At 36.8% G+C, this 24210-nt stretch overlaps 5 protein-coding genes across 6 annotated transcripts; 3 read left to right on the forward strand and 2 right to left on the reverse strand.

Moving 5' to 3' along the window:
- The first annotated feature begins 2046 nt into the window (after positions 1–2046).
- On the forward strand, positions 2047–4973 carry LOC125209992 (probable leucine-rich repeat receptor-like protein kinase At1g35710). The gene is made up of 2 exons (XM_048109572.1): positions 2047–4387; positions 4452–4973. Exons 1-2 carry the CDS (start codon positions 2047–2049, stop codon positions 4823–4825), a joined length of 2715 nt encoding a protein of 904 aa, XP_047965529.1. The 3' UTR covers positions 4826–4973.
- Positions 4974–5242: 269 nt separating this feature from the next.
- LOC125210906 (40S ribosomal protein S27-2-like) lies at positions 5243–6237 on the reverse strand. 2 transcript variants are annotated; one of them, XM_048110538.1, is made up of 5 exons: positions 6122–6237; positions 5900–6001; positions 5787–5815; positions 5466–5641; positions 5243–5331 (listed from the first exon to the last, which is right to left on the reverse strand). In XM_048110538.1, exons 1-4 carry the CDS (start codon positions 6122–6124, stop codon positions 5515–5517), a joined length of 261 nt encoding a protein of 86 aa, XP_047966495.1. In that variant the 5' UTR covers positions 6125–6237; the 3' UTR covers positions 5243–5331; positions 5466–5514. The 2 variants fall into 2 exon arrangements, with proteins under 2 accessions (XP_047966495.1, XP_047966494.1); XM_048110537.1 differs by lacking the exon at positions 5243–5331 and having other exon boundaries at positions 5341–5641.
- Positions 6238–8896: 2659 nt separating this feature from the next.
- LOC125217012 (hydroxyproline O-galactosyltransferase GALT6-like) lies at positions 8897–12419 on the forward strand. The gene is made up of 7 exons (XM_048118830.1): positions 8897–9673; positions 10337–10494; positions 10567–10857; positions 10944–11072; positions 11148–11321; positions 11859–11966; positions 12049–12419. Exons 1-7 carry the CDS (start codon positions 8905–8907, stop codon positions 12256–12258), a joined length of 1839 nt encoding a protein of 612 aa, XP_047974787.1. The 5' UTR covers positions 8897–8904; the 3' UTR covers positions 12259–12419.
- Positions 12420–15155: 2736 nt separating this feature from the next.
- On the forward strand, positions 15156–16909 carry LOC125209993 (AAA-ATPase At3g28580-like). Its single transcript, XM_048109573.1, has one exon. The coding sequence runs from the start codon at positions 15156–15158 to the stop codon at positions 16629–16631; it is 1476 nt and encodes a 491-aa protein (XP_047965530.1). The 3' UTR covers positions 16632–16909.
- LOC125213058 (DDT domain-containing protein DDR4-like) lies at positions 16752–23476 on the reverse strand. Its single transcript, XM_048113410.1, has 12 exons — positions 22494–23476; positions 22264–22374; positions 20737–20823; positions 20616–20653; positions 20422–20503; positions 20040–20146; positions 19706–19862; positions 18696–18788; positions 18408–18531; positions 18265–18307; positions 17941–18156; positions 16752–17843 (listed from the first exon to the last, which is right to left on the reverse strand). Exons 1-12 carry the CDS (start codon positions 23049–23051, stop codon positions 17093–17095), a joined length of 2367 nt encoding a protein of 788 aa, XP_047969367.1. The 5' UTR covers positions 23052–23476; the 3' UTR covers positions 16752–17092.
- Positions 23477–24210: the final 734 nt, after the last annotated feature.

A 24210-nucleotide genomic window follows, 5' to 3' on the forward strand; every position in this document is an offset into this window, starting at 1 on the left:
CTATAATAACTAAATGGTAAATAATTATACATCACCTTTTTTGTTCTCGACTATTTTTTCGCTTTTCTCTTTTTTTCATATTTTACCGATTGTTCAGTATAGCTTATGTTATATACAAATGAGACTATTTTTTGTATGGACAGGGAGATTTTAAGAAAGCTAATAATATATAACTCAATAAGTTGGACTTTTTTATTTAAAAAAATATATTATCATCAAAGTGGGTGATTCAATTTGAAAACTATCTTAAAATGAGAATTTATCAGTTGACAACCATATGTTTTGTACTTGTACTTCCAAGTGGCAAGTGATAAGGTATCAACTTATCATTTTAAGTAAATGACATTTCTGAATTGAACCACTCCCTATATCATATCTTTTCTAAACTACAGTACTTCCTTCGTCCATGAAATATTGTCCAAGTTTAATTCGGCGTGGGTTTTAAAAAATGTGGAAAAAAGTAAGTTGAAAAAATTAATGGAATGAGGTCCCGCATTGGGTCATATTCTAATGCTTATAGCACCCTAATCCAAAATTAAGACCAAATCTCTACCTTTAGATTTAAAATGAGTGGATGAGATTAAATCTTACGAATCTCAATAAATAGTAGACAAAATATTAACAAAAGGGTAATATCATCATTATGTTATCATATGATAATTTTCGTTAATATTTTTTTTATATTAACATAGTGTATTACAAATATCAACAATATGATATAAGAATATCAACACTAGTACAAGAAAATATCAACATATATTTATTGAGAGTTTTATATGGTTTTAGTGAGATTTTTACATGGTTTTATTGAGATTTTTTTATGTATTTGTTGATAAAAATCTGGTTATCAACATTTACGAAAACTAAAATAAAAAATATCAAATTTCATCATCCGAACGTCGTCGGAACATATGCAATTGAGATCTCGTTGGATCCTTATAAAATTATCTTTAATTTGATATATTTTTTGGTAAAAAATAATTTAAATCGAGAGGGTTGCGTAAATTTAAAGTTTTAAGATGATTTTAATGAGAGGGAATTGACATTAATACCCTCTAATTTTATTTATTAATTTTCTTAATTAAAAATATAATCCATGTGTCATTATTTCAATCACTAGATCTTCTAATCTAATGGCTAAAATATAGTTTTAGTTTGGAATTGATAATTAGTTAGCAAGTGGTCACTAATAAGGATGAAATATTTGTATGTCAATATTAAAATGTGCAGAAAGAGAAATGCTAGTATTATAAAGTCAGAACAAATAAAAGTGTGATCTAACTTGTTGATCGGGCTGGAATTTGACTTATGTCCAACACTCCGATTTTCAATTATTAAAGTTTGTAGAACATATCTCTAGCACTGTAGATTTATATTTCATCGTTCCAGTTTAAGAAATATTAAACAGTTATGGGATTGAAGTTCTCATCTAAGAAATTATGAGATTGATGTTACATAAATGTCGCCCATAATTTTAAAAATTAGAAGAATTGGTGTATTAATTATGTTTATAGATATTCTCAATAATTATGAGTGCACCTCATAAAATGAGAACTTATAGTTGGTAACTGATATGGCTTGTGTTTTCAACTTATAAGCTTTTAAGTTCTCATTTTAAGATAGTTCTCGATTAAACCGCTTTGCCTAATTCGTATCTTTTCTAGAAAATATTGAAATCTTGCATGAAGTTCCGAAATGAATATAGTCTGGAGAACAACCTTGTCTAAGAATATGAGTGTAATATTTTCTCAGATGAGTATTCAAAATTTGCTTTCGAAATAGAAAAGCGTGTATCTTGCAATATAGGTAGGGTTACAATTTACATGACATGAGTAGAGTTCCAAGTCAAGTCAATGACAATCGATAGCCATTTATTTCCAAGACTCAAATTTCAATTATCAATGTATCTAAAGTATGTAAAACACTCATATATCAGAATAACTATATTCCCTAATTTAGTACTATATATATATATATAATTAGCGTTTGTGACACTTAGAGGTATGCATGAAAAGAATCATTTATACAAACTAGAGAATATAAGCAATGGATGTATTCTTTGTTGTTGTCAACATTATCAGCATATTATTGTTAAGTGATGTAGTTGCAGCAAATGTTTCAGACTCTAGCAGAGAATTGGAGGCGTTGATGGTTTTTGAGTGGCCTCATACTCATATGAAATCCAACTCCACCGTCTGCGAGTGGCAAGGTATCACTTGCGATGATGGTGGCCGCGTTACAGAGATAAGCCTGCAAACTCAAGTAGGATGCACTGCTAATCCTGGCTGTCACGATCTTCGCTATTTGGATCCGCTTGTTTTCACATCTCTCACCAGTATTCATCTCACCGAATGTGGTCTCTATGGACTTATTCCATCACAAATAGGTTACCTATCCAACTTATCTTATCTCAATTTGTCTCATAATCTACTCACTTCTGAGCTACCTCTTTCATTGGCAAATCTGAGTGAAGTACTTGTGCTCGACCTCTCTTCTAATGAGTTTTATGGTGGCATTCCGCCTTACATAGGAAGCTTATCCAACCTAATTCATCTCAATTTGTCTCATAATCGACTCGAAAGTGACCTACCTCTTTCATTAGCAAATCTGAGTGAATTACTTGTGCTCGACCTATCTTCTAATGAGTTTTATGGTGTCATTCCACCTGTCATAGGTAGCTTATCCAAACTTGCTCATCTCGATTTGTCGTACAATCGACTCCAAAGTGAGTTGCCTCTTTCATTGGCAAATCTGAGTGAATTACTTGTGCTCGACCTCTCTTTTAATGAGTTTTATGGTGTCATTCCACCTGACATAGGAAGCTTATCCAAACTTACTCATCTCAATTTGTCTCATAATCGACTCAAAAGTGAGCTACCTCTTTCATTAGCAAATCTAAGTGAGTTACATGTACTTGACATTTCTGATAATTATGATATTAATGGTATCATTCCACCTAACATAGGAAGCTTATCTAAACTTACTCATCTCAATTTGTCATACAATCGACTCCAAAGTGAGGTGCCTTTCATATTGGTAAATCTGAGTGAATTACTTGTGCTCGACCTCTCCTCTAATGAATTTTCTGGTGTCATTCCACCTGACATAGGAAGCCTATCCAAACTTACTCATCTTGATTTGTCATACAATCGACTCCAAAGTGAGCTGCCTCTTTCACTATCAAATCTCACTAACTTAGAGGTGCTTCATATTTCTTTTAATAGCATTTTTGGTTTCATTCCTTCTGGAATAGGGTACCTCCTTCATTTGATTGCTCTTGATTTGAGCAACAATTACATCAATGGCTCTTTGCCCTCTATTATGAGCCAATTAACAAGATTGGAAATCTTGAAATTGGATAGCAATAGGTTGGAAGGTGTTTTTGAAGCAGGAATACACATGCTTCCTTGTATCACAACCATAGGCCTCAGTAGGAATTCTATGTATGGACAGATACCTATTCCGTTTGGAGATGTTCCTAATGCAAAGTTTCTCGATATCAATCTTTCATTGAACCATCTTTTTGGTGAAATCCCTGAATCTGTTTCACGTTTGCATGGAATCGATTTGTCCTTCAATAATTTGGAGGGCCACATTCCACCTGACGTGTGGCTTAGATTTGGGAGAGAATCGTTCCTTGGGAATCTAAATTTACATCTTCCAACTACATCCACAATAGATGTGGAAATTCTTTACTATGTAATCTGTGTGTTTTTAATTTTCTGTGGAATCTATTTCATATTCTCCAAAAGAAGGGAGAAGAAAGCAGCATCAGTCACACCTCATCCCAAACATGGTGACATATTCAACATTTGGAACTTTGATGGAAACATGGCATATCAAGACATCATCCAAGCAACACAAGACTTTGACTTGAGATACTGCATTGGAACTGGAGCATATGGAAGCGTCTACAGAGCTCTACTGCCCTCTGGAAGAGTTGTTGCCGTGAAAAAGCTTCACAGATTTGAAGGAGATAATCCTACCTTTGACTCCTCTTTTAGGAATGAAGCCGAGGTTCTCTCTCAGATTCGCCATCGCCATATTGTGAAGCTTTTTGGATTTTGTATGCACCAACGGAGCATGTTTCTCATCTACAACTACATGGAAAGAGGAAGCCTCTTTAGCGTGTTGAAGTATGATGACGAAGCCGTAGAGCTGACCTGGAAGAAGAGGGTAAATGTGGTGAAGGGCATTGCAAATGCCCTATCTTACATGCATCATGATTGCAGCCCACCTATTCTACACAGAGATGTATCGAGCAACAACATACTCTTGGATTCAGAGTTTGAAGGTTGTTTATCTGATTTTGGGACAGCAAGATTGTTGGATCCAGATTCATCCAATCAAACAGTACTTGTGGGAACTCGGGGCTATATAGCACCAGGTATGCATAATTACATATTTTCAAGTAATTGTATTAATTACGATGACATGTTTGTTGGTTGTAGAGTTGGCCTTCACAATGGTGGTTACAGAAAAATGTGATGTGTATAGCTTCGGAGTTTTGGCATTGGAAGTCATGTTTGGAGACCACCCGGGGGATTTCGTTTTCTCCATGATGATGATGAAGAGATCCACGCAGTTTGCTCAAAACATGATGGTGCAACAACTCATGGACAAGAGGCTATCATCTCCGGATGAAGATGTAAGAGTGTCAAGGGAAGTGGCTGGAGTGGTGAAAACAGCACTGAAATGCATTAGCTCTAATCCAAAGTCGAGGCCGTCAATGAAGGAGGTGGCTCAGGAACTTGCTAAGCATCCACCACGATTGCCAATGCCATTCCGCTCCATATCAGTGCTTCATCTCATGCACTCAGACTGAGCTCACAACTGCCTTAACCGCTTCTTGAATAAAGATTAAATGTTTTGGTGTATGATGCATCTTCGTAATAGTTAAGTAGCTCCACTCTTAACATATTTATTAAACTCCAACTGGAGAGGGATCTTTATTAGTTAAGCAACATGTAGTATTGGTTCCATTGTTGAAAACAACAAAAAGAATTTCTAATAAATGAATCTCTCATCTTCTTAGATGCCAACCCTAGTTGATGGTACTACGTATCTGTGTAATAGTATAAATTGCATGCTTGTATTAAACTCTAAAATCTTGATACACACTTCTTGTCATTGCACCAAGTCATCTAGATGGATATCACAAACATATACAACTAGCTGAGACCAGCAACTACCTAAAGAGCATCTTAACTGAAAGTGCAAATCTTTGAAGACAAGAACCATAAGGCATCAACAAAATAATTGACAGGGCAAGTCTTTGGAGTTTGGAAACAATAACCATAACAATAAGAGGGTAACGGCAAATGTTTCAACCTGACAAAATAAGTGAATGTGAATAAATATCACATAAAAACTGGTCAGTTATAATTTGCCAATGTAACACAATTCAAAACTAGGATAACATAACCTCAAGGAATATGTTCAAGAAGTCTTAAAAGGAGCATTACATGTCAAAAAACATCCAACCAAAAAACCTCATGACTAGGAGTATGTTCTTCAATCACCCTTTTTTCGGAAGGAGCAGCCCTCGGTGAGGCGGGCACGGCCTCCAGTCGGTTGGCAGAGCACCGTCTGGCAGTTTCCGCACACAACAACGGTTTGGGAGTGGCTGAAAACAGTGGTTCTGCAAATACATACACATTTACATACATAAATTAACAGCACACATCAACCAAAACCAAGTATTTTATCATCCACCAACAATTGATTCACAATAATGACAATATCATAATTTGTTTGAACAATCTAATAATATTGAAATAACTTACATGTTGAAGCAGCCCTGGCACTTAACATCCTACAAAATCACAGAAATCCCCAATTAAAATCTAAAAGAAAACAATAAATTTAAAATCGAAAAAAATTAGATGACGATTATTACCATGAAGAATGAGTTTGGGGATTGGACGAGACGCTTGAGCTTGTGCTTCCTCTTCTCGAGCTCAACCGGTGGGTTTAGCAAATCGTAATCATTGGATAGAACCTATCAACAAGCAGCAATTGATTGATTAAAAAGAAAACAACGCAATAATCAAACCAAATAAATCGAAAATTCATTATGAAACGAAAAAAATTCGCAATAGCGCTGAAACGGAGGACGCACCATCTTTGCTGTAGAAAGTGGGATCGCGGCGAGAAACTGGAGAGAGCTTCAAGCAGCTGCGGAGAGTACTAATGGCGAAGATGAAGCTAGGTTTTCGCGATTGAAGTATATATGAATAGATTGGGCCGACGACTGATAATCTTCCTCGGCCTTTATTTTTGTAGGCCCAATTGAAAATTGGATTACGTTTTTTCAAAGGTTTTCATAATTTTAAATGTTTGTAATTGTTAGGAGTATTTAATTTAAAAATTCTTATTTATTGCATGGTTTGATATAGTTTCTTACCATTACTCCGTGATTAATTGTCTTGCTTTGATTGAACTCGAGTATTATTAGATATTTAGATGTAAATGGAAGTATTGGAAAAATTAGTAGAATGTTGTACTTATTTTTGTGTGTTAATTTTATGGAGTAATAAATATGAGCAAAATGAATTAATGAGATAGTGAGATTTATTTATCAAAAATAGTCAAAGATAAATTTATGAAATAATGATAAAATATACTATAAATATATAAAATAAATGAGAAATGAGAAGAAGAGGATAACTTAATAATTTGATTAGACTATCTTTGTCCAGTTTTCAAAGCATATAGCTTAACCTAAAAAAATTGGTTTAATTTTCATGATGTAACTGAGAGAGTAATGTATTAACGGATTGACCTAACCACATATGGTGTTTTTCGGCCTTCCCTTCTGTTGGCCAATTAAAGATTGGAGCATACTTATTTCAAATGTCTTCATAATTTTAAATGATAATCTACTAATAACAAAAATTAGTAATATTTTAAAAAAAAAAAACATTGAAGAATTGATGCGACATGCCTTGAGCTAGTACTATCTCATAATAAAAATCACATTTTATCATTTCAGTCTATCCATAATAAAAGTTACATTTCACTTTTATTATAAAACTAATATATATTATCTAACTTATTCAACTTACTTTTCTTTATATTTATTTAAACCGTGTTCGTATTAAATGTGGCTCATATTATGGGATGGAGGTAGTATTACGAAATTCAATTGTACGATCTAGTTTTTTCTTCTATGAGGTTATGCATATGTTAATTTTAAGATGATTGAAAAAATTAATTTGTAATCCCTCCATCCACGCCTCAAGTTTCCTTTAACGCTCATTTACAGTTAATTGTTTTATTTAATTTTTACTATTATTTTTTATAACGGACTTCATATTTTAGAAACTCATCTCACTCATATAAAAGTAGAATTCACGTCCCACTAACTTTTCTATCAAATTTTCATTACATTTCATAAAATTCGTATCAAGTCAACTTATAGTAGTAACACATAATGGTGGATGGAGGGAGTAGAATATATCCGTCTATTTTATTTCCTCTACACAAATGGGGAATTGAAAACTTTTACGGCAAATATAGATAATTAATTCTTCTTATTCTTAATAGTAACTGATTTTTTATGATATGTAACTAAATAAAACAATTCAACATAATACAATTTTAGTATCAGATTATATAAATAAATCTTACTACTTCTATTTTTGAAAGATTGCCTCTTTTCAAATTATATTTTCTGAGAGATAAGACTGCTTTTAGCAAGTCAAACTATAACAAAAATCTTAGCTATTAAAGTATCTCATTAATCATTGCAAAAGTGTCAACTATTAAATGTTTAATTTACTTTGACTACATTTCATTAATGAGTATCATATGTAATTAAATCATTATATATTCATATTCAATTAATACTATATTATACCTTAAAAAATAATCTTTTTTCTGTTTTTATGAGTTCACCAAAATTAGCTTTATTCTACTCATGAAAATTTTTCATTATTTTTTTCTCATTTACTTTCAAACTTTAAATGCGTTGCTTCTTTCTCGTCTAATTTATCAATCGCATATTAAAATTAGTATCATCCACATTACTATTTTCGTAAATAGTCAAAATATGAAAATAAGATTAATAGTTCATTACTACCTTCATTCAAAATGAATTATATTTTACTATTTTTGAGCCGTTCACCATTAGTAGTCTCAATCTATTAATGGTAATTTTCTTTATTTGAAAATATGGGTCATATTTCCACTAACAATGCTTAAACTAATCTCTCTTATTTCTTTACTAATTTTATACTATTAATATTCGAGCCGTCTACTATTAATACTTCTACAATTTTTTTTCCTCCAATTTTATTTGCACATCTCTTTTACTTTATTAATTGCTCATTATAACTCGTATAGTGCACAGATAAAAATTATTTTTCGTAAAGAGTATAAAAATGATATTAATATTAACTTACTATGAATATATTCTTTCCTATTCTCTAAATGCTTAACATTTTTTTTTCTTTTATCTTTTCCTTACTTTATTAATTTTGCACCAAAATTCGTATTGTCAGTGTTACCATTTCTTCTACTTTTACTCCAATTTTATCTCAACCTATCGTCTAAATTATTGACTGTGCATTATAAATCGTACAGTCAGCCAGATGAGATTATAGTTGCTATGACTATATTCCTTCACATTTCTTTAAATGCATGAGAATCTTACAATAAATGGCTGACTCATTTCAAGTCAAAATTAAAGTCTATTGCCTACCAAATCAAGAATTGACCGTCCCTACAAGAACTCTCTTCCTATATATGCGTGAAGCAGGATTTGTGCTCAGCTTATACTCTGCTTTTTCTTCCTTTCTCTCATTTTGTTTCATGAAAACTCGCCATTACAAAACGCGATTATACAGATAGCTTCATCCCCTGTTTTTTTCCCTCCCATTTCTTGAAACAAAAACTGAGGAAATGAAAAGGACGAAATCAGACGTCTTGGCTACACTAAGCCGGCAAAAATCAACCCGCATTCAAACCCTCTTCATCGCCCTCGGCTCAATTCTGCTCATCTTCGAAGTCTTGCATATGTTCAAAAACGGGATTCACTCTGTTTCCCAAGAAATTCTGTACAGCAGCAGCGCTAATGGCTTGTTAGATTCCAAGCTTGTGATGGAAATTTTGGAGGGAAGAGAGTCTCCGATTCGCCCAATTGATGCTCTGTTTCAACCAAGAAAACGTGTAGAAATCGAGCGGCTCCCTAAAAGGCTGCTCTCTGGCTTGAATTTCACTGCAATTCCGTCTCCGGGGAGTAAAAATGGGATCTTGAAGTCGGCAAACGACGCCGTTGAGCAGGGGAGGAGGCTGTGGGGGGAGCTCGAGGGGAGTGGCGGTGGTGTGGAAGGGAATGTGAGTGAGAAGGTTGAGAAGTGCCCTTCCTCTGTTTTGATTACAGGGGAGGAGTTTGGGAGGGATGGGGGCGTGGCGGTGCTGCCGTGTGGGCTGACGCTGGGGTCGCATGTCACGGTGGTGGGGAGGCCGGTGGCGGGGCAGTTTTTGGTGGAGCTGCAGGGGCTGAGGACGGTGGAGGGGGAGGATCCGCCGCGGATACTGCATTTGAATCCGCGGTTGGATGGGGATTTTAGCGGGGCGCCTGTGATCGAGCTCAACACGTGTTATAGGATGCAGTGGGGAGAGGCGCAGCGATGTGAAGGGTGGAGGTCGGAGGCTGATCAGCCGACTGGTGAGTTGGAAGGAGGGAGTTGCTCTGTTGTTGGATTTGGATTTGATTTTTCATTGTTTGATTTGAGTGGTTTCATGTGTTTGCGTTGAGTGTTGATGGAGAGGGGAATGTGTTGGAAGTGAAGTTAGATGAATTTAGGAATTTCGTGTGGTTTGGATGATGTTCGTGTTCGTTTTTATGTTTGTGCTTGTGTTTACATTAGGCGAGAAGTAGATTAGATGGAGATGGTGGGGATATATTGGAAGTGAAATCAAAAGAATTTAGGAATTTCATGTGGTTTAGAGGATGTTCGTGTTCGTTTTTGTATTTGTGCTCGTGTTTACATTAGGCAAAAAGTAGATTAGATGGAGATGGTGGGAATATATTGGAAGTGAAATCAAAAGAATTAGGAATTTCATGTGGTTTAGATGATGTTTGTGTTCGTTCCGTGTTTGTGCTCGTGTTTACATTACTCAAGAAGTAGTGTATAAGATGCATATATGTATAACCCTTTACCATCATGGGTTGAATGAGGCTCGGCCATAGAGGAACCGGCCTCTGATCTTCGTGGATCGTTTCTATCATCAACTTGAACTTTGGAACGCGATGTTTATTCTTATGCAGTTTCTTGATGCATTGTTTTTCCTATTACAAATGATGGACTACTCCTTCTGCTTATTGCAGTGGATGGATTTGTCCAATGTGAGCAATGGATTTCAGATGGCAAGAACGAGTTCCCTTTCGCCAAAGAAAAACTGTTTGTTTTAACAATCAAGGCCGGCTTGCAGGGCTTCCATGTGAATGTTGATGGAAAGCATGTTACCTCATTCCCATATCACACCGTGAGTAACTCTCTCGTCTTCACTTTACATCTCCGACACCACTCTCCAACATTCTATTCGAACGTATCTCAGGGATTCGCCATTGAGGACGCCACTGGATTGTATTTGCATAAGCATGTTGATGTGCTAGCCATAGTTGCTGCTTCCTTGCCCACGTCACACCCCAGTTTCGCTCCTCAGAAACATCTCGAGTTGTCTGATAAATGGAAGGCCCCCCCAATCCCCAATAAACCAGTCGAACTATTCATTGGCATTCTTTCAGCTGGCAACCACTTCGCAGAGAGGATGGCCGTGAGGAAGTCTTGGATGCAGCACAAGCTAATCAGATCATCTAACGTTGTTGCTCGTTTCTTCGTGGCTATGGTAGGTTAAAGCGATTGATCTCTTGAAAGATGTTGCAGTCTTTTTTTAAACCTCTGCTGATTGCTTTTGAAAATTGATTTGGACAGGATAAGAAAAGGGAAGTGAATGAAGAAGTCAAGAAAGAAGCTGAGTTTTTCGGAGATATCGTCATAGTCCCCTACAAGGACACGTACGACCTTGTCGTTCTCAAAACCGTTGCCATCTGCGAATATGGGGTGAGTATAGGTTCAAGAATCGAACGATTCACAACCCTTTTCCTGCATAAATTAACCAAGTATCGTTTTTTCCAGGTTCGTACCGTATCAGCCCGTCACATTATGAAGGGCGATGACGACACATTTGTTAGAGTAGATGCAGTCATCGAAGCAGCAACAGCAATTAAAGATGGCAGAAGCTTGTATGTTGGAAACATGAATTACTTCCACGAGCCCCTACGCAGTGGCAAATGGACCGTTACTTATGAGGTAATACGCCAATCTTGTTTTTTTTCCTTCCTTGAGTCTGTTTCAGGTCTGTTCCTCCTCGTCATGGTCCTTTACTCCATCCTGTATATTAATTCCGCCTTCGTAAAAATTGTTAGAAGTGAACTACCCGAAAAATGCTATGTTCCGGTAGGCTGTGGTATTTTACGTATATCTTCCAAACCAATAGGATTTTTTGAAAAATTCTTTTTCGAGATGAAAATAGACGTCTTAAGGTATTTAGAACCGGTAAACGAAACCTCTAATGTTCACTGCTCGAATGCAGCAGGCCTTGTGCAAGTCAGTGAAATGCAGTCCTTATTTTGAAGCAGTTTGTTTCTATTGCTTGTTAACAGTTGAATTCTAGCCAGTAAAGCTTCTCGTTCGCGTGCTAATCTGTGCTGTCAAGCTTGTAGGGTCAAATTTGTGTGTGCATAAGCTGTCTCAAAATAGGTTCATGCATATAATTTCTTTGTAATGGTGAAAACATACAAACCATGATACTAATGGAATTGGCCTTATTCTGTTTTGGTGGCTCAGGAATGGCCAGAACAAGTCTACCCGCCTTATGCAAACGGGCCAGGCTACATAATCTCGTCCGACATTGCAAAGGCCATTCTATCCGATTTTGAGAAGCACGAGCTGAGGGTAAAGTTGCACATTTTTGCCACCATCACATTAATGTGCTTATGATCTATGAAAAAACTGATGATGCTTCCTTTAATGACAGTTGTTCAAAATGGAAGATGTTAGCATGGGAATGTGGGTGGAGAAGTTCAACAAAACGAGACCGGTAGAGTACGTTCATAGCCATAATTTCTGTCAGTTCGGCTGCATAGAGCATTACATAACCGCACACTATCAGTCACCAAGGCAGATGATCTGCCTCTGGCAGAAGCTGAAACTGCAAGGGGAGCCTCTGTGCTGCAACGTGAGATGACGAACAGAGATCCATATGGTGTTTAAACATAACAGTTAGCCTTAGAAACAAATTTTTTTGCTGCTTTAGATTGATTGATGGCAATGTTCCTGAGCCTCTCAAGATTGGTTAGCTCGCTAAACGACGTCGTTTTATAGAAAAGAATAGAACATAGGATGAATGTATGTGCAGCTAATGTTTCTACACTTAGTTTTGCAATTGATCATATGATCTTTAGCTAATTATGGTTTGATTTGCTATAGAACACATAAAAACTAGTACTAATTGGCAATTCAAATGAATAAATTGATTTTTAGTGACCACTCTCTAGAATTGTTTAGTGTTTGCCTCTTTCGATAGTTTGATTTTATAAATTGTGCTATATCAAATCAGAATTGGTGACACTTTAAGGGCATCTGCAGCCATCACGTGGTTAAATACTTAAATCTTAAGCACTTAGACACCCAAGTGGTATCTTCATTTTCGGCATCTTTGTGCACTCAAAAGCACTTAACATTGTTTATTATTTTATTTTATTTTTCTTTATGTATTAATATATGATAAAATGAAACAAAATTAACAATTTTATTTAACAACTAAAATAAAAAATTGTGAGTTGTGTATAAATTGTTGAGGTGTAGGTATATTTATAGGTGGGAAAAGATAAATAATATATATATATATATAGCCGTTTGAAAATTTAAATCTTTTTAGTTAAAATTCATTTTTGCATTTGAATTTTATAAAAAAGATATAAAAATTGGGTGAGATTTGTAGCAGGCCACAACCGTCTCACCCATCTACGTGCTTTTGCAGGCATAACCATTAATCGCAGAAACCGAGCATGCATTGGGCACGGGCAATGGGCAGCGCTGCAACATGCTTAGTGGTTGAGCACGCGATGACGTACTAGGGGCAACCGCCGAGCATGCCGATGTATTAGCACTATTGTTTAGATTAAGTATATACATTTAAATTGATTTTGTCCATTATCCTCTAAAGTAAGGCTAGTTGACAAAAATGCTCAAGAATTAAACATGGATAAAATTGTTCTAATCATACCAAAATATATTAGAGAACTTAGGCACACAGATTTTTTATGTGACTGTCACCGTCTCTTTTTGTTCTCATTCTTCTTACATGTGATTTGCACAACCTCGTACGGATCTTAACTTGTCGGACGGTCTAATTTAATTTCATATACTGCCAAATAAAGAAAAAAATAATACTATAAGAGAAGAAAAAGGAAATATACATATCACAGTATAATTGTTTATATCTGAATTTCTTAATAAAAGTAACAATATATTTATAAATTGGGTGCAACCGTACAACAGAGGAGTTGGAAGTCTTGATATAGAAGACAAAGTAATTAATAAAGCATACTCCATTTGTCCCTCGTTAGAAGTCCTATTGACTTTTTTGTACTTGTTTTATAAAAATGATATAAAGTGGAGAAATAGTCTCTTACTTTACCATTTCTCTATTTTAACTATTTATATTTAGCATACACCATCTGTCCCTCATTAGAAGTCCTGTTGACTTTTCTGTACTTGTTTTATAAAAATGATATAAAGTGGAGAAATAGTCTCTTACTTTACCATTTCTCTATTTTAACTATTTATATTATTTTTACAAAACGAGTAGACAAAAGTTAATTGGACTCTTAATGGCAGACGGAGGGAGTACTACCGTTCAAAGGCTCGTGTTTAAATAAAAATATGCACAGAGTTAACGAATTTTGTCGTACAAATTAAGCATATTGCACAATGTTCAATGCAATGCAAAATGTTGTTCGATTTGATAAATTAGATAAGATCAAGTCTTGTGAATGTTATTGGTTAACCAGACAGAACTCCACAGATTAATTTAACTACTACAAGTTAATCTTTTAATGTAAGTGAATATATGTATCAAGAAAACGTCTTTTGCTCATCTCTCGGTGGTACCGAAAGAGGTTTCTTGACTTTGACTAGAGCGACCTCATACTTCGATTATTTATTTAGGGCAATTTACCATAAAAATCATTAAATTTAGTTATACAAAAATACACTCACATAAAAGGAGGTTTCACATGAGATTAACTTTGATTAGGAAGACCTTATATTTCAATCTTCGATCTAAGATTTGATTTGGAGCAATGTACCATAAAAACCACTAAATTTGGACTCTTCTTCATATTTCAGTTATACAAATACATAGTAGTACAAAAAGATGTTTCACATGCGATTGACTAAAATTGACTTCATTTTACGGTTCATTTTAGACCAATTTATAAAAAAACAACCATTAAATTTGATGATATTCTACTCATTTCCATAATTTTGAAATTCAATTAACAAAATTATGAAGTTTGGATTTATTCATGGTAAAAAATATTGTTTACTAACATCCATGTGTATTTTTTTATTGGCATATCAAATAAAATTTCAATAAAAAAAATACCACCATGAAGAAATAATTAAAAACAAATTCGAATTTCATAATCTTTTCCTTTCTAATTTTCAAATTTGCATCGAACTATAATTTAACCAAATTTTATGATTTTATTTTATAATTTTCCGCATGATTCATTTAAATAAAAAAAAAATCTTTACATCTCAAAAAGATCTTTACGAAAAATAAAAATAAAATATAGTACTAGAAAAGTAAATATACAACCGATTTATGTACTCTCAAACTTTCGACACGAGGTATAACAAATTTCCAAATTTCATGATACACTATAATAGAGGCTTATATTATATGCATTCAAATCTTATGATACACATATACTTCTCTCCTTTACCCTACTTTTCATGCTTATAAAAGCATACAAAGCCCCCAATTTCACCACTTTCTTGCCGTTCCAAATCAATCAAACAGCAAGAAAAAATTACCGTCCCCAAATGACCATTCCGGTAAAGAGCATACCGGGCATGGTCGGGTCGTTCGGGTCGGTCCGGTCCATCATCGTCACCTTCCTCTTCCGCTACATCCAGATACTCACCAAGAGGCTGTCGGACCAGTCCATCATCGCCACCTTCGTCTTCTGCTGTAACATGATCCGGCAGAACTGCCCGAAGCAGCTCCGCCGCTACATCGAGAAACTCACCGAGAGGCTGTCCGGATTCTTGAATCCGGACATCCAGGTCTTGATCCACGAGTACGCTGGAAGTCATCTCCGGCACCACGAGGCCTACGGCCTCGTAGCTGCGTACTTGAGCGAGAAATTGCCGGACGCCAAACGGCTCAAGGCCCTGATGACGAACGAGAACAAGGTGATGCTGAGCATGGAACAGTACGAGAACACGACGGACGTGTTCAACGGAGTCGAGGTGAAATGGATCTCCGGGAAGGTTCCTTCCCGGGCCACCGGGGCCTTGTACTACCCGGAGCCCGAGCAGAGGTACTACAAGCTCAAGTTCGACAAGTGCTACAAGAAGATGATGACGGAGGATTACCTGCAGCATGTCTTTAAGAGAGGGAGAGAGATTCGGGCCGCAAACAGGCCGCGGAGGCTCTACACGAATGGCAAGTCTACCACCTGGAGTTATATCGTGTTCGAGCATCCAGCCAAGTTCGCGACTCTGGCAATGGAGCCGGAGAAGAAGGAGGAGATCGTGGAGGATCTGCTGACTTTCATAAAGAGTAAAGATTACTATGCAAGAATCGGCAAGGCGTGGAAAAGGGGTTATCTGCTGTATGGCCCTCCCGGAACAGGAAAATCTACGATGATCGCAGCCATGGCTAACTTACTCAGCTATGATGTCTATGATCTCGAGCTTACCTCAGTGAAGGACAACACAGAGCTCAGGAAGCTTTTGATACACACGACTGCTAAATCAATCATCGTGATAGAGGATATCGATTGCTCCCTCAACTTAACAGGCCAGAGGGAGAAGAAAGAGGAGAAACCTGCAGGGGAGAAGCCTGGAAAAGTAGAAAAAAAGACTTCTCCTTGTAAGGAGAAGAATGAGAAGGAAGAGAGTGACAGCAAGGTCACTCTCTCAGGCCTGCTGAATTTCATAGACGGCCTCTGGTCTGCTTGTGCAGGGGAGAGATTAATCGTATTCACAACAAATCACGTGGATAAGCTCGACCCAGCTCTTACAAGAAGGGGCCGGATGGACAAACATATCGAGCTATCTTACTGCAAATACGAAGGATTTAAAGTGCTCGCGAAGAATTACCTGGAACTTGAAGCACATCCATTGTTCCAGTCCATCGAGGAGCTGATCCAGGAGGTCGAGATATCACCTGCTGATGTTGCGGAAAACCTCATGCCAAAATCTGCAAAAGATGGTCCAGAGCAAAGCCTTCGAAATCTCATATGCATTCTTGAGGAAACAAAGAACAGCAAGTGCACAGAAGTTAAAGATGCAGAGATCAACCACAGTGCAGCTGCTATTTAGTCGGTAGGTAATAGTAAACGACATAGGACTCACAGTAGTTATCTATCTAGACATAAGGCATCATTTTGACACTTTAACACATAGATGTTAACCAGAGAAATATAACACTGAGCCACAGAGTTTAATAAAAAGCGAATACTTTTGTTGCAAATATTAGTTAAGCTATTGTACAACGTCTCGATCAGAAGAGTAAGAACTCCCAACAGAACTTCTCATCCGTGCCTTTTCTTTCTTAAAAGTGAAAACATAATGTAGAACCGACTTAATCTACACACCATCTTCTCAGCAAAAAGACACTCCCAGCAGGAAAAGATAAATAAACTGCAAGAGGGACGTCGCTTGAGTTTTGGCAAGTAAGAACTCTCTAACAGATGGAATGGACTGCCACGAAAATCATCAACCAGACGTATCAGCCTCATCAAGGTAAAACTTTTGCTCCTCTCTTTTGGTAGAAGGGATGCTCAGAAGTCATCTCTGTCTTCGTCTCTCATTGAGTTGGGACCATCGTCGAACCCAGAACCTGGAGCAAGTTCATTAAGATCAAGAAAACGTCTTTTGCTCACCCCTTCAACTTCTTCATCTTTGTGGTTCTCTTGTTCTGGTGGAATTGGTGGCTTTTCCTCAACCGCCTCTGGTTGCTGCTCCTCAGTAGGCTGATGCTCGGCATGGATATCCTGGATGTCCTCCTGGTTACTGATTTTCTCATCGGAATCTTGGATACTGGTTGAGAACTCTGCGTCACCACCACTTGAGTATGAGGGCTCGTCTGGCGCATTCGATTTCTCAGGTTTTGTTTGTTCATTGTCAGATTCAGACACCTCATATTGTCTATAATTGATACGAGCGGCCCTTTTACTTCGTCTGAGACCTGGCTGGAGGTCACCAACTGATCTCAGTTTTGTTTCCCTTCTAGTTCGGCCGGGCATTGCTCTGGTTCGGCGTGGTGGCGCATCACTATCCTCACTGGAACTTAATACATCATCTTCCTCCTCCTCTTCCTCCTCTTCATGATTTTCTTCATCCCAGTGGTACTCCTCATCGCCTTCGGAGCTACTTGACATCTTCCTTCGCTTCTTTCTTTTAAGATATTCATCATCATAAACCACTTCCCCAACTATGTCATCATCACTGTCAAATTCTGCTTCAGCATCTGAGACTGCTTCTACGTATTCATTCACTGAATAACGTTCAGGCCTTTGCCTCCGGCGATCACTACAAGACAAAAAAAAACAAGTAATTTATAAATTCATTAAGAATGATGAGAGACTTTCAAGCAAACAAAACAATCCGGGGGAGTGAATTATCATACCCTCGGTCTAATGTTTCAGTTTTGTGATCTTCATAAAATTCTCCATCATCGTCATCACCATCGCCATCATCATCGTAAGGAGATTTGGGAGAAACAGCGCTGAAATTGAGGTTTTGAGAGTGGTGTGATGGGCCATCCAATCTACCATTTCGAGAAAATTCATGTTTCACAGGAGGATCTCTTCCATCAAAAGGTTCGGGTGATTGCTTGTTCGCCCTGATATGGTTTATAAGAAGAAAAAAGGGTGAAAATTTTCGAAAATAAAATATAAGGAAAAGTAATGTTACAAGTAGTTGTAGAAGTTCTGGGTGCTAAGATCCTCACTTGGTGACCTTTATAGCTTCATTTATTGATCGATCATAATCATCTGCAAAAAATGGAAGAATAGCATCAATGGTGGACTGGGAAAAATTAATCCAAAGCATAAACAAGGGCGGAAGTCTACTAAGAAGCTGTATGGCACATACCAAAAGTATAGGTCACGGGTTTTCTATCACGGAGAGAGCGTCCGGCAGCCATACCATCCATGCCAATCATGTTATCAAGCATAAGTGCTTGTCTATGTTGCTTCTTTAACAGTTTCTCCTTCATCTGCATGAAGATACTTCTTAGAACCAACCACAATATACAGGAAATGCTTAAAACTAATAAGATGTTCTCTTCAAGAAAGGGATTAATTAACTTAACGCAGGACAATGACCAAAATAAAAGAAAATGCATGGAAAATCATCTTTCGATATAGAACAATTTACCACCTTGTGGACCTTCTCAATTTCAGGAAGCATGACATTTTTCAATTTCTTCCCAACAGACACCTCGGTTCTATTTTTACTTGAAAAGAGCTTCTCCTGTAAGCAACAAACATAAAATTGACAATGAAAACATGTGCCAGAAATAAAAGTAAAGTTGAATTTTCAGAAAGTACGCGTTGTAAGCTTGCCAAGGATATGAGGTCGGGCAATGGAAAAGAAAATAAGATTCAGACCAGACAACTAAAAAAACAGCAATCAGGTGCACACTCAGAATTCAACTGTGGCCTCTTAGATCATAAATCCAGTGAATTTTACAAGTTGTAATTTAACGGCGATGACATTTTTTCCATCTACAAGCACTATATCTCGCCTCCCCGACTAGCTAGGTTGCATAAAATATAAAACCATTATACCCTGGCATCTAGAATCTAACATGAAGTTGACACAAGTGCAATTTTGCAGTCTCCTTGAGTGACACAAAGCCAAGCAATCATCTTACACTGTTACACACCACCCAACACATGCAACTCCGACTGAATTTAAGTACGAATGAATTTGAATCAACAACCTTTGCTAGTCTAGGAACCAGTAGATAACCATCTTCTACCACACTGCCAAAAAATACATTTTGATTGACCGACATAGTGTAATGGACCGGAATCTTATGCTGTTTATCACAAACTCCGCAAGGCTTTTACTCAGAATCTTATGCTGTTTATCAGACACAAACTCCCCAAGGCTCTTAAAAGCATGTATCATATACATTTGACATCATTTCCAGGCTGGAAAAGGAGATGATTACCAAGGAAAAGTGTAAAGTTCAATGCAATATGAATGGATTTGTATAATTTCATGTGTTTGTAATGAATACAACCAGTATGGGAAACCAAAGGGACAAAGAGAAGAATCTGACTTTTGCTAAAAAAAATATCCATATCAATAAGAATTGACAAAAATAACACTTGCTCAAGAAATATTCATATCAATAAGAATTGACAAAAATCAAGACTTACAGAAACAATCAGGAATTCATCTAAATTAGTGGCAACTGCTTCCCATTGATATGATGAATGAGGAATAGGTGGAATATTCCTTCCCCTTCCTTTTTTCACCTCAACATTCCTAATCTCTCTGTATAGTCGATGGCCAATGATGGGATCATCTTCATACCTAGAGAGTAAGAAGCATCCATAAATAACTTTCAAAGTTACATTCTACACAATGAAGTGAATACAGAAGCATGCATGTAAGACACTGAGGCACCTCCATGGTAGAGCTACACCATCAATAGAAACTATTTACATAGATAACAAAATGTAATCCATCATCACAGAGCCTGTAATTTACCAATATGAGACTCCATAAGAATCGCCCCCTAGGCGTTCTTTGCGAAATATTGAGAGCTGAACACCATGTTTTAATGACTCATCTATGTAGTTCCGTATATCTTCTTGCTGCAGAAGACAACACGATTAATTTAGCACTAGTAGAAATCGTGGGCGGGAGCCGGGGGGAGTGTATGTCAATGAAATTTTGTTAAAAAAAAGAGCAATAATATATTAGAGGCATATAACTGCATATGAATCCAGGATTGTTCAAATTTTATAATTAGAATAACTCAAAATCACTATTTAGGCCCATATGTCATATTATAATTCTGTAATGGGCAAAGTTTATCTATTGAAGCTAAGACAGCTACCACCAAGAGAATAATTTACGATATTAATACCTCAACCCGAATATCGCATAATGCCTTCAGAATAACCACTCGCATCCCAGGATCAAGTGTGTTGTATGCCTCAATTTCGGTCCTAAAACAAACAAAACTCAACTCTTTTGAGCATATAAACACGTGTTTCTTATGCACACCAACACAAATACAACAACAAAAAATGGACTTTGTTGTGATATGAATCTACTCACCTGTGTGATGCAACTATCGGCAAATCTCCTTCAGCAACCTGTAGCAGAGAACCATACTAAGTAAATCCAGCATTACTCCGAGAAAGATTGATTAAATTTTCAGTATTTAGTGTGAGCTTACCCAGTGCCACCAATCCCTCAGCTTTCTACATAGAACAGTAATCCAAGTATCATGATTAAGTGCCATTCTGGTAATAGGAGGAATGGCCTACGAAAAGCGAAATACCAGCATAAACAGAACTGGTTACAATGTTTGATCAAACAGCAATTTGACAACTAGTCAACTATACATACCTTATCAAAAAAAAAGGTCAAGCAGAAACACAAGAATACAAGCAGTTCTCACCTTAACTTGCATAATGCTGTTCATTGGAGTTAAATTTGTAATGATGAAGTATTTTGATAGAGTTCTGATAAGGAACTCATAACCTTTCTATGTTATACCTAGGATTATAACAAACTATAGTTTGAACCAAAATCAAGAGAGATAAAAAAACATACATATTCATGACACTAAGAGTGGTACCGATTGGTGAAAACCATGTCACTCGGGAAACTTAAAACAGAGAATTGAAACTTGTATAGGTGATCTTTCTTGTGAGGGTTACAATCCTATGAACTCTTGAGATGATGATAACAATACATGAATTACATTGAATGATTGAATGGGTTGCAAACAAATTAAACAGCTCCAGTTTATATGAAAAGAAAACAACTAAAATGACACCTCTAGGTCACAATAAATGCATGTAACTCGATCTTATGGGCATGATATTGCATTATTGGCCACTAGTCATCTGCAGAACAGTAAACACACAACAAAAGAAATTACTTTAGTCAAGCAAATCTAGTCATTATAGATTATTTCCAAGAGTTATGTCCTACTGAGCATGCCACTGGAGTGATCTGAATGGATGTTGGCTATACTTTGACACTGATCGTCCAGTTATAACATGTGATACCTTAAATTTGCTAATAAATTCAACAACTCTTTCCTTCACATAAACAAAAAGAGCAATAATTGTGCACTGAGTCTCTAATGATCAGTTCATTCAAGAAATCTTCCACGCCCTTTACATTTATAATTCACAGAATCCCTCATAAGGTTCCAATACTATGGGCAGTACAATGATCCTCTAAAGGAAGCCCCGTGAAACTCAAAAGAATGGAAAAAGAAAAAAAGAGGATAGATTTAGAAAATAAAGGAAATAAGGATCATTAAATTAGTCTCTAAGACCTTAAGCACTGGCATTAGGAGCACACTCTCATCATAATCCATACCTATATTCCATCAAGATGATTTTTTTCTGTCATCCAGGCAGTTATGAAAGTATTTGAAATTCATGCTTGCTCACTCAAGGAAAAATCAATGCCCGCAACTTGTTTTAGTTTTATTTTTTATTTTTGTAGCTAAGACAATCCCTTACTACAGAGTCTTAATCCAAGCAGGAGATACACAATATATCTGTCAAAAGATAATGTTAAACAACTACCACTACATTACAAGAATAAAAAAAAATTATAATAACAACATGAAATTCAGAGGATAGACCAAACGAGCTATAAACTAGTAACAAAAAATGACAATCAAATAACAAAAAATTATACTAACAATTAGGAAACTAAAGAGGGAAGTAACAAGACTAACCTTTAACAATGGCATATGTATCTCAGCCAGCGTATTATTTGGATTAATCAAGGCCGTCTCAAACTCCTCTGCTGAAAACTCCACCTTGACATTCAATAGAGGCCTAAATACCTACACCTCACATCAAAAAATAAAAACATACACATCAGCTTCAAAGAACCAAAACTCCACAAAGCTCAAATCTTACTAGAACTAGTTGCTATTATAATCTTTTCTCAAGCTGAACATACATTCAAGAAATTGAGAATAGAAGCCAACTGCCACATGGACCGAATATTCCACCGAGGCAGCTGCGAAGCCTCTGGCTCACCGACCAGAGGTGTAACTGCCCTACTACTCGGCAATTGTGCCAACGAAGTAGAGCCTTCTTCCTCCCCATTCTCCTCCTCCTCTCCGCCCTCCTCCTCCTCTTCCCTATAACCATCCTCCTCCTCCGAATCCTCCTTCAACAGCCTCGCCGATAACCTCTCCTTCCTCTTCTTTTTCCTCTTCCTCTCCACCTCCGCCGTAGCCTCCGCCTCAGCTGCAGCCTGCAGCCTTGCTGCCGCCCTCTGCGTGCACGCCCTCGACGGCCTCTCCCTCCTCGCTACTACACTACTATTACCATTATTTTCACTAGCTGACTTCACATTAGTCTCCTTAATACCCTCGCCCTTGGTGTTATTTTCGACACCGGACTTTCGATTCTCCGAATTTTCCGGCGAGTGGTGGTGGATCGGCGAGTAATGCTCCGGCATGGCGGATGAATCTTCAAGAGATGGGTTACATGGGAGATCAAGGGCTTGCATTGAAGCAGCCCAGGAATGTTGATTCAAACCAAATGGGCACAATAAAGCTGGGGTTTTTCCCAAAGCAAGCTCAATAATTTGCACGAATCATCAAACAATACCGATAATAATGAAGGCGATTGCTGCAAAACGTGAAAAGGGGCAAAATCAGACAATCATAATAATCATTGCTGGGGTACGTGAATAATGGGTTTTTGGAGCTGCGGTAGGTTCTTCACCCCTCAGTTTTTAGAGAGAGAAGGGAAAGGAGAGAGAGGAGACAGGAATTTGAGGAGAATCGGATTTTGTAAAAACAAATATAGCTGTGTAAATACGGGGATTTTGGCGAAAGGGGTGAAACTTTGGCGTTGAAAAAGGTGAAATTGGATCAAAATCTACGAGGAGAGGAATTGAATTATTGGGATTAAATTCTATTTAGGGCTGAGGTTTGAGGGTTTCACTGTATCAGGGTAAAGAGGGGGAGATTCTTTTGTGGTGGATTTCATTGAGTTCCCGCTCTACGACGTCGTATCCAGTCCAAGTTTGTTGCAAGTCAACAATTTGTCCTCAATTTCTTCTACACAATTTAGGAATCAACAATGTGTCAATAGAACTTTGTCACCATGGGATTATCAAGTAATTTCCTTTTTTCATTGTGGTCAAATCTAATCAATTTGTACATAATCTATCAACTTAGTCACTTTTCATTGTCAAGGCATTAAGAAATTCATGGGTGGATCCATGTAGATTTTTTTATATAAATATATCATCATTTTATCTGATTTTCCTCTTTTGGGTTTGTGATGACCTTGCTAATTATACTAACAATTGTCTTTAATTTTCAAATAGGAAAATAATAAAACTTGAAATTGAGGCCCATATATGTTGGTTTATTTTTTTTACAATCGTTCCACTTCTTTGGAACATAATAACAGGTATTGTAGTCCACGTGCCGCGAAAATAATTTTGTTTATGAATGCTACAAGTTTTAAATGAGGACTAGTAAAGTTAGAGGAAAGAAAACGAATAAAATGGGTAAGTGATCGAGAGGATAAAAAAAAGTGGCAAAAAAAATTTCAAAAATAGAAATAGACCAATTTTATTTCGGCAAAAATATCGGTATTCGATATATCTCGGATGCCTCAAATATTTCAGTATATATTGTGGTATGATATGCGAT

Source organism: Salvia hispanica, chromosome 3 (genome assembly GCF_023119035.1).
Source record: "Salvia hispanica cultivar TCC Black 2014 chromosome 3, UniMelb_Shisp_WGS_1.0, whole genome shotgun sequence".
Taxonomy (NCBI): domain Eukaryota; kingdom Viridiplantae; phylum Streptophyta; class Magnoliopsida; order Lamiales; family Lamiaceae; genus Salvia; species Salvia hispanica.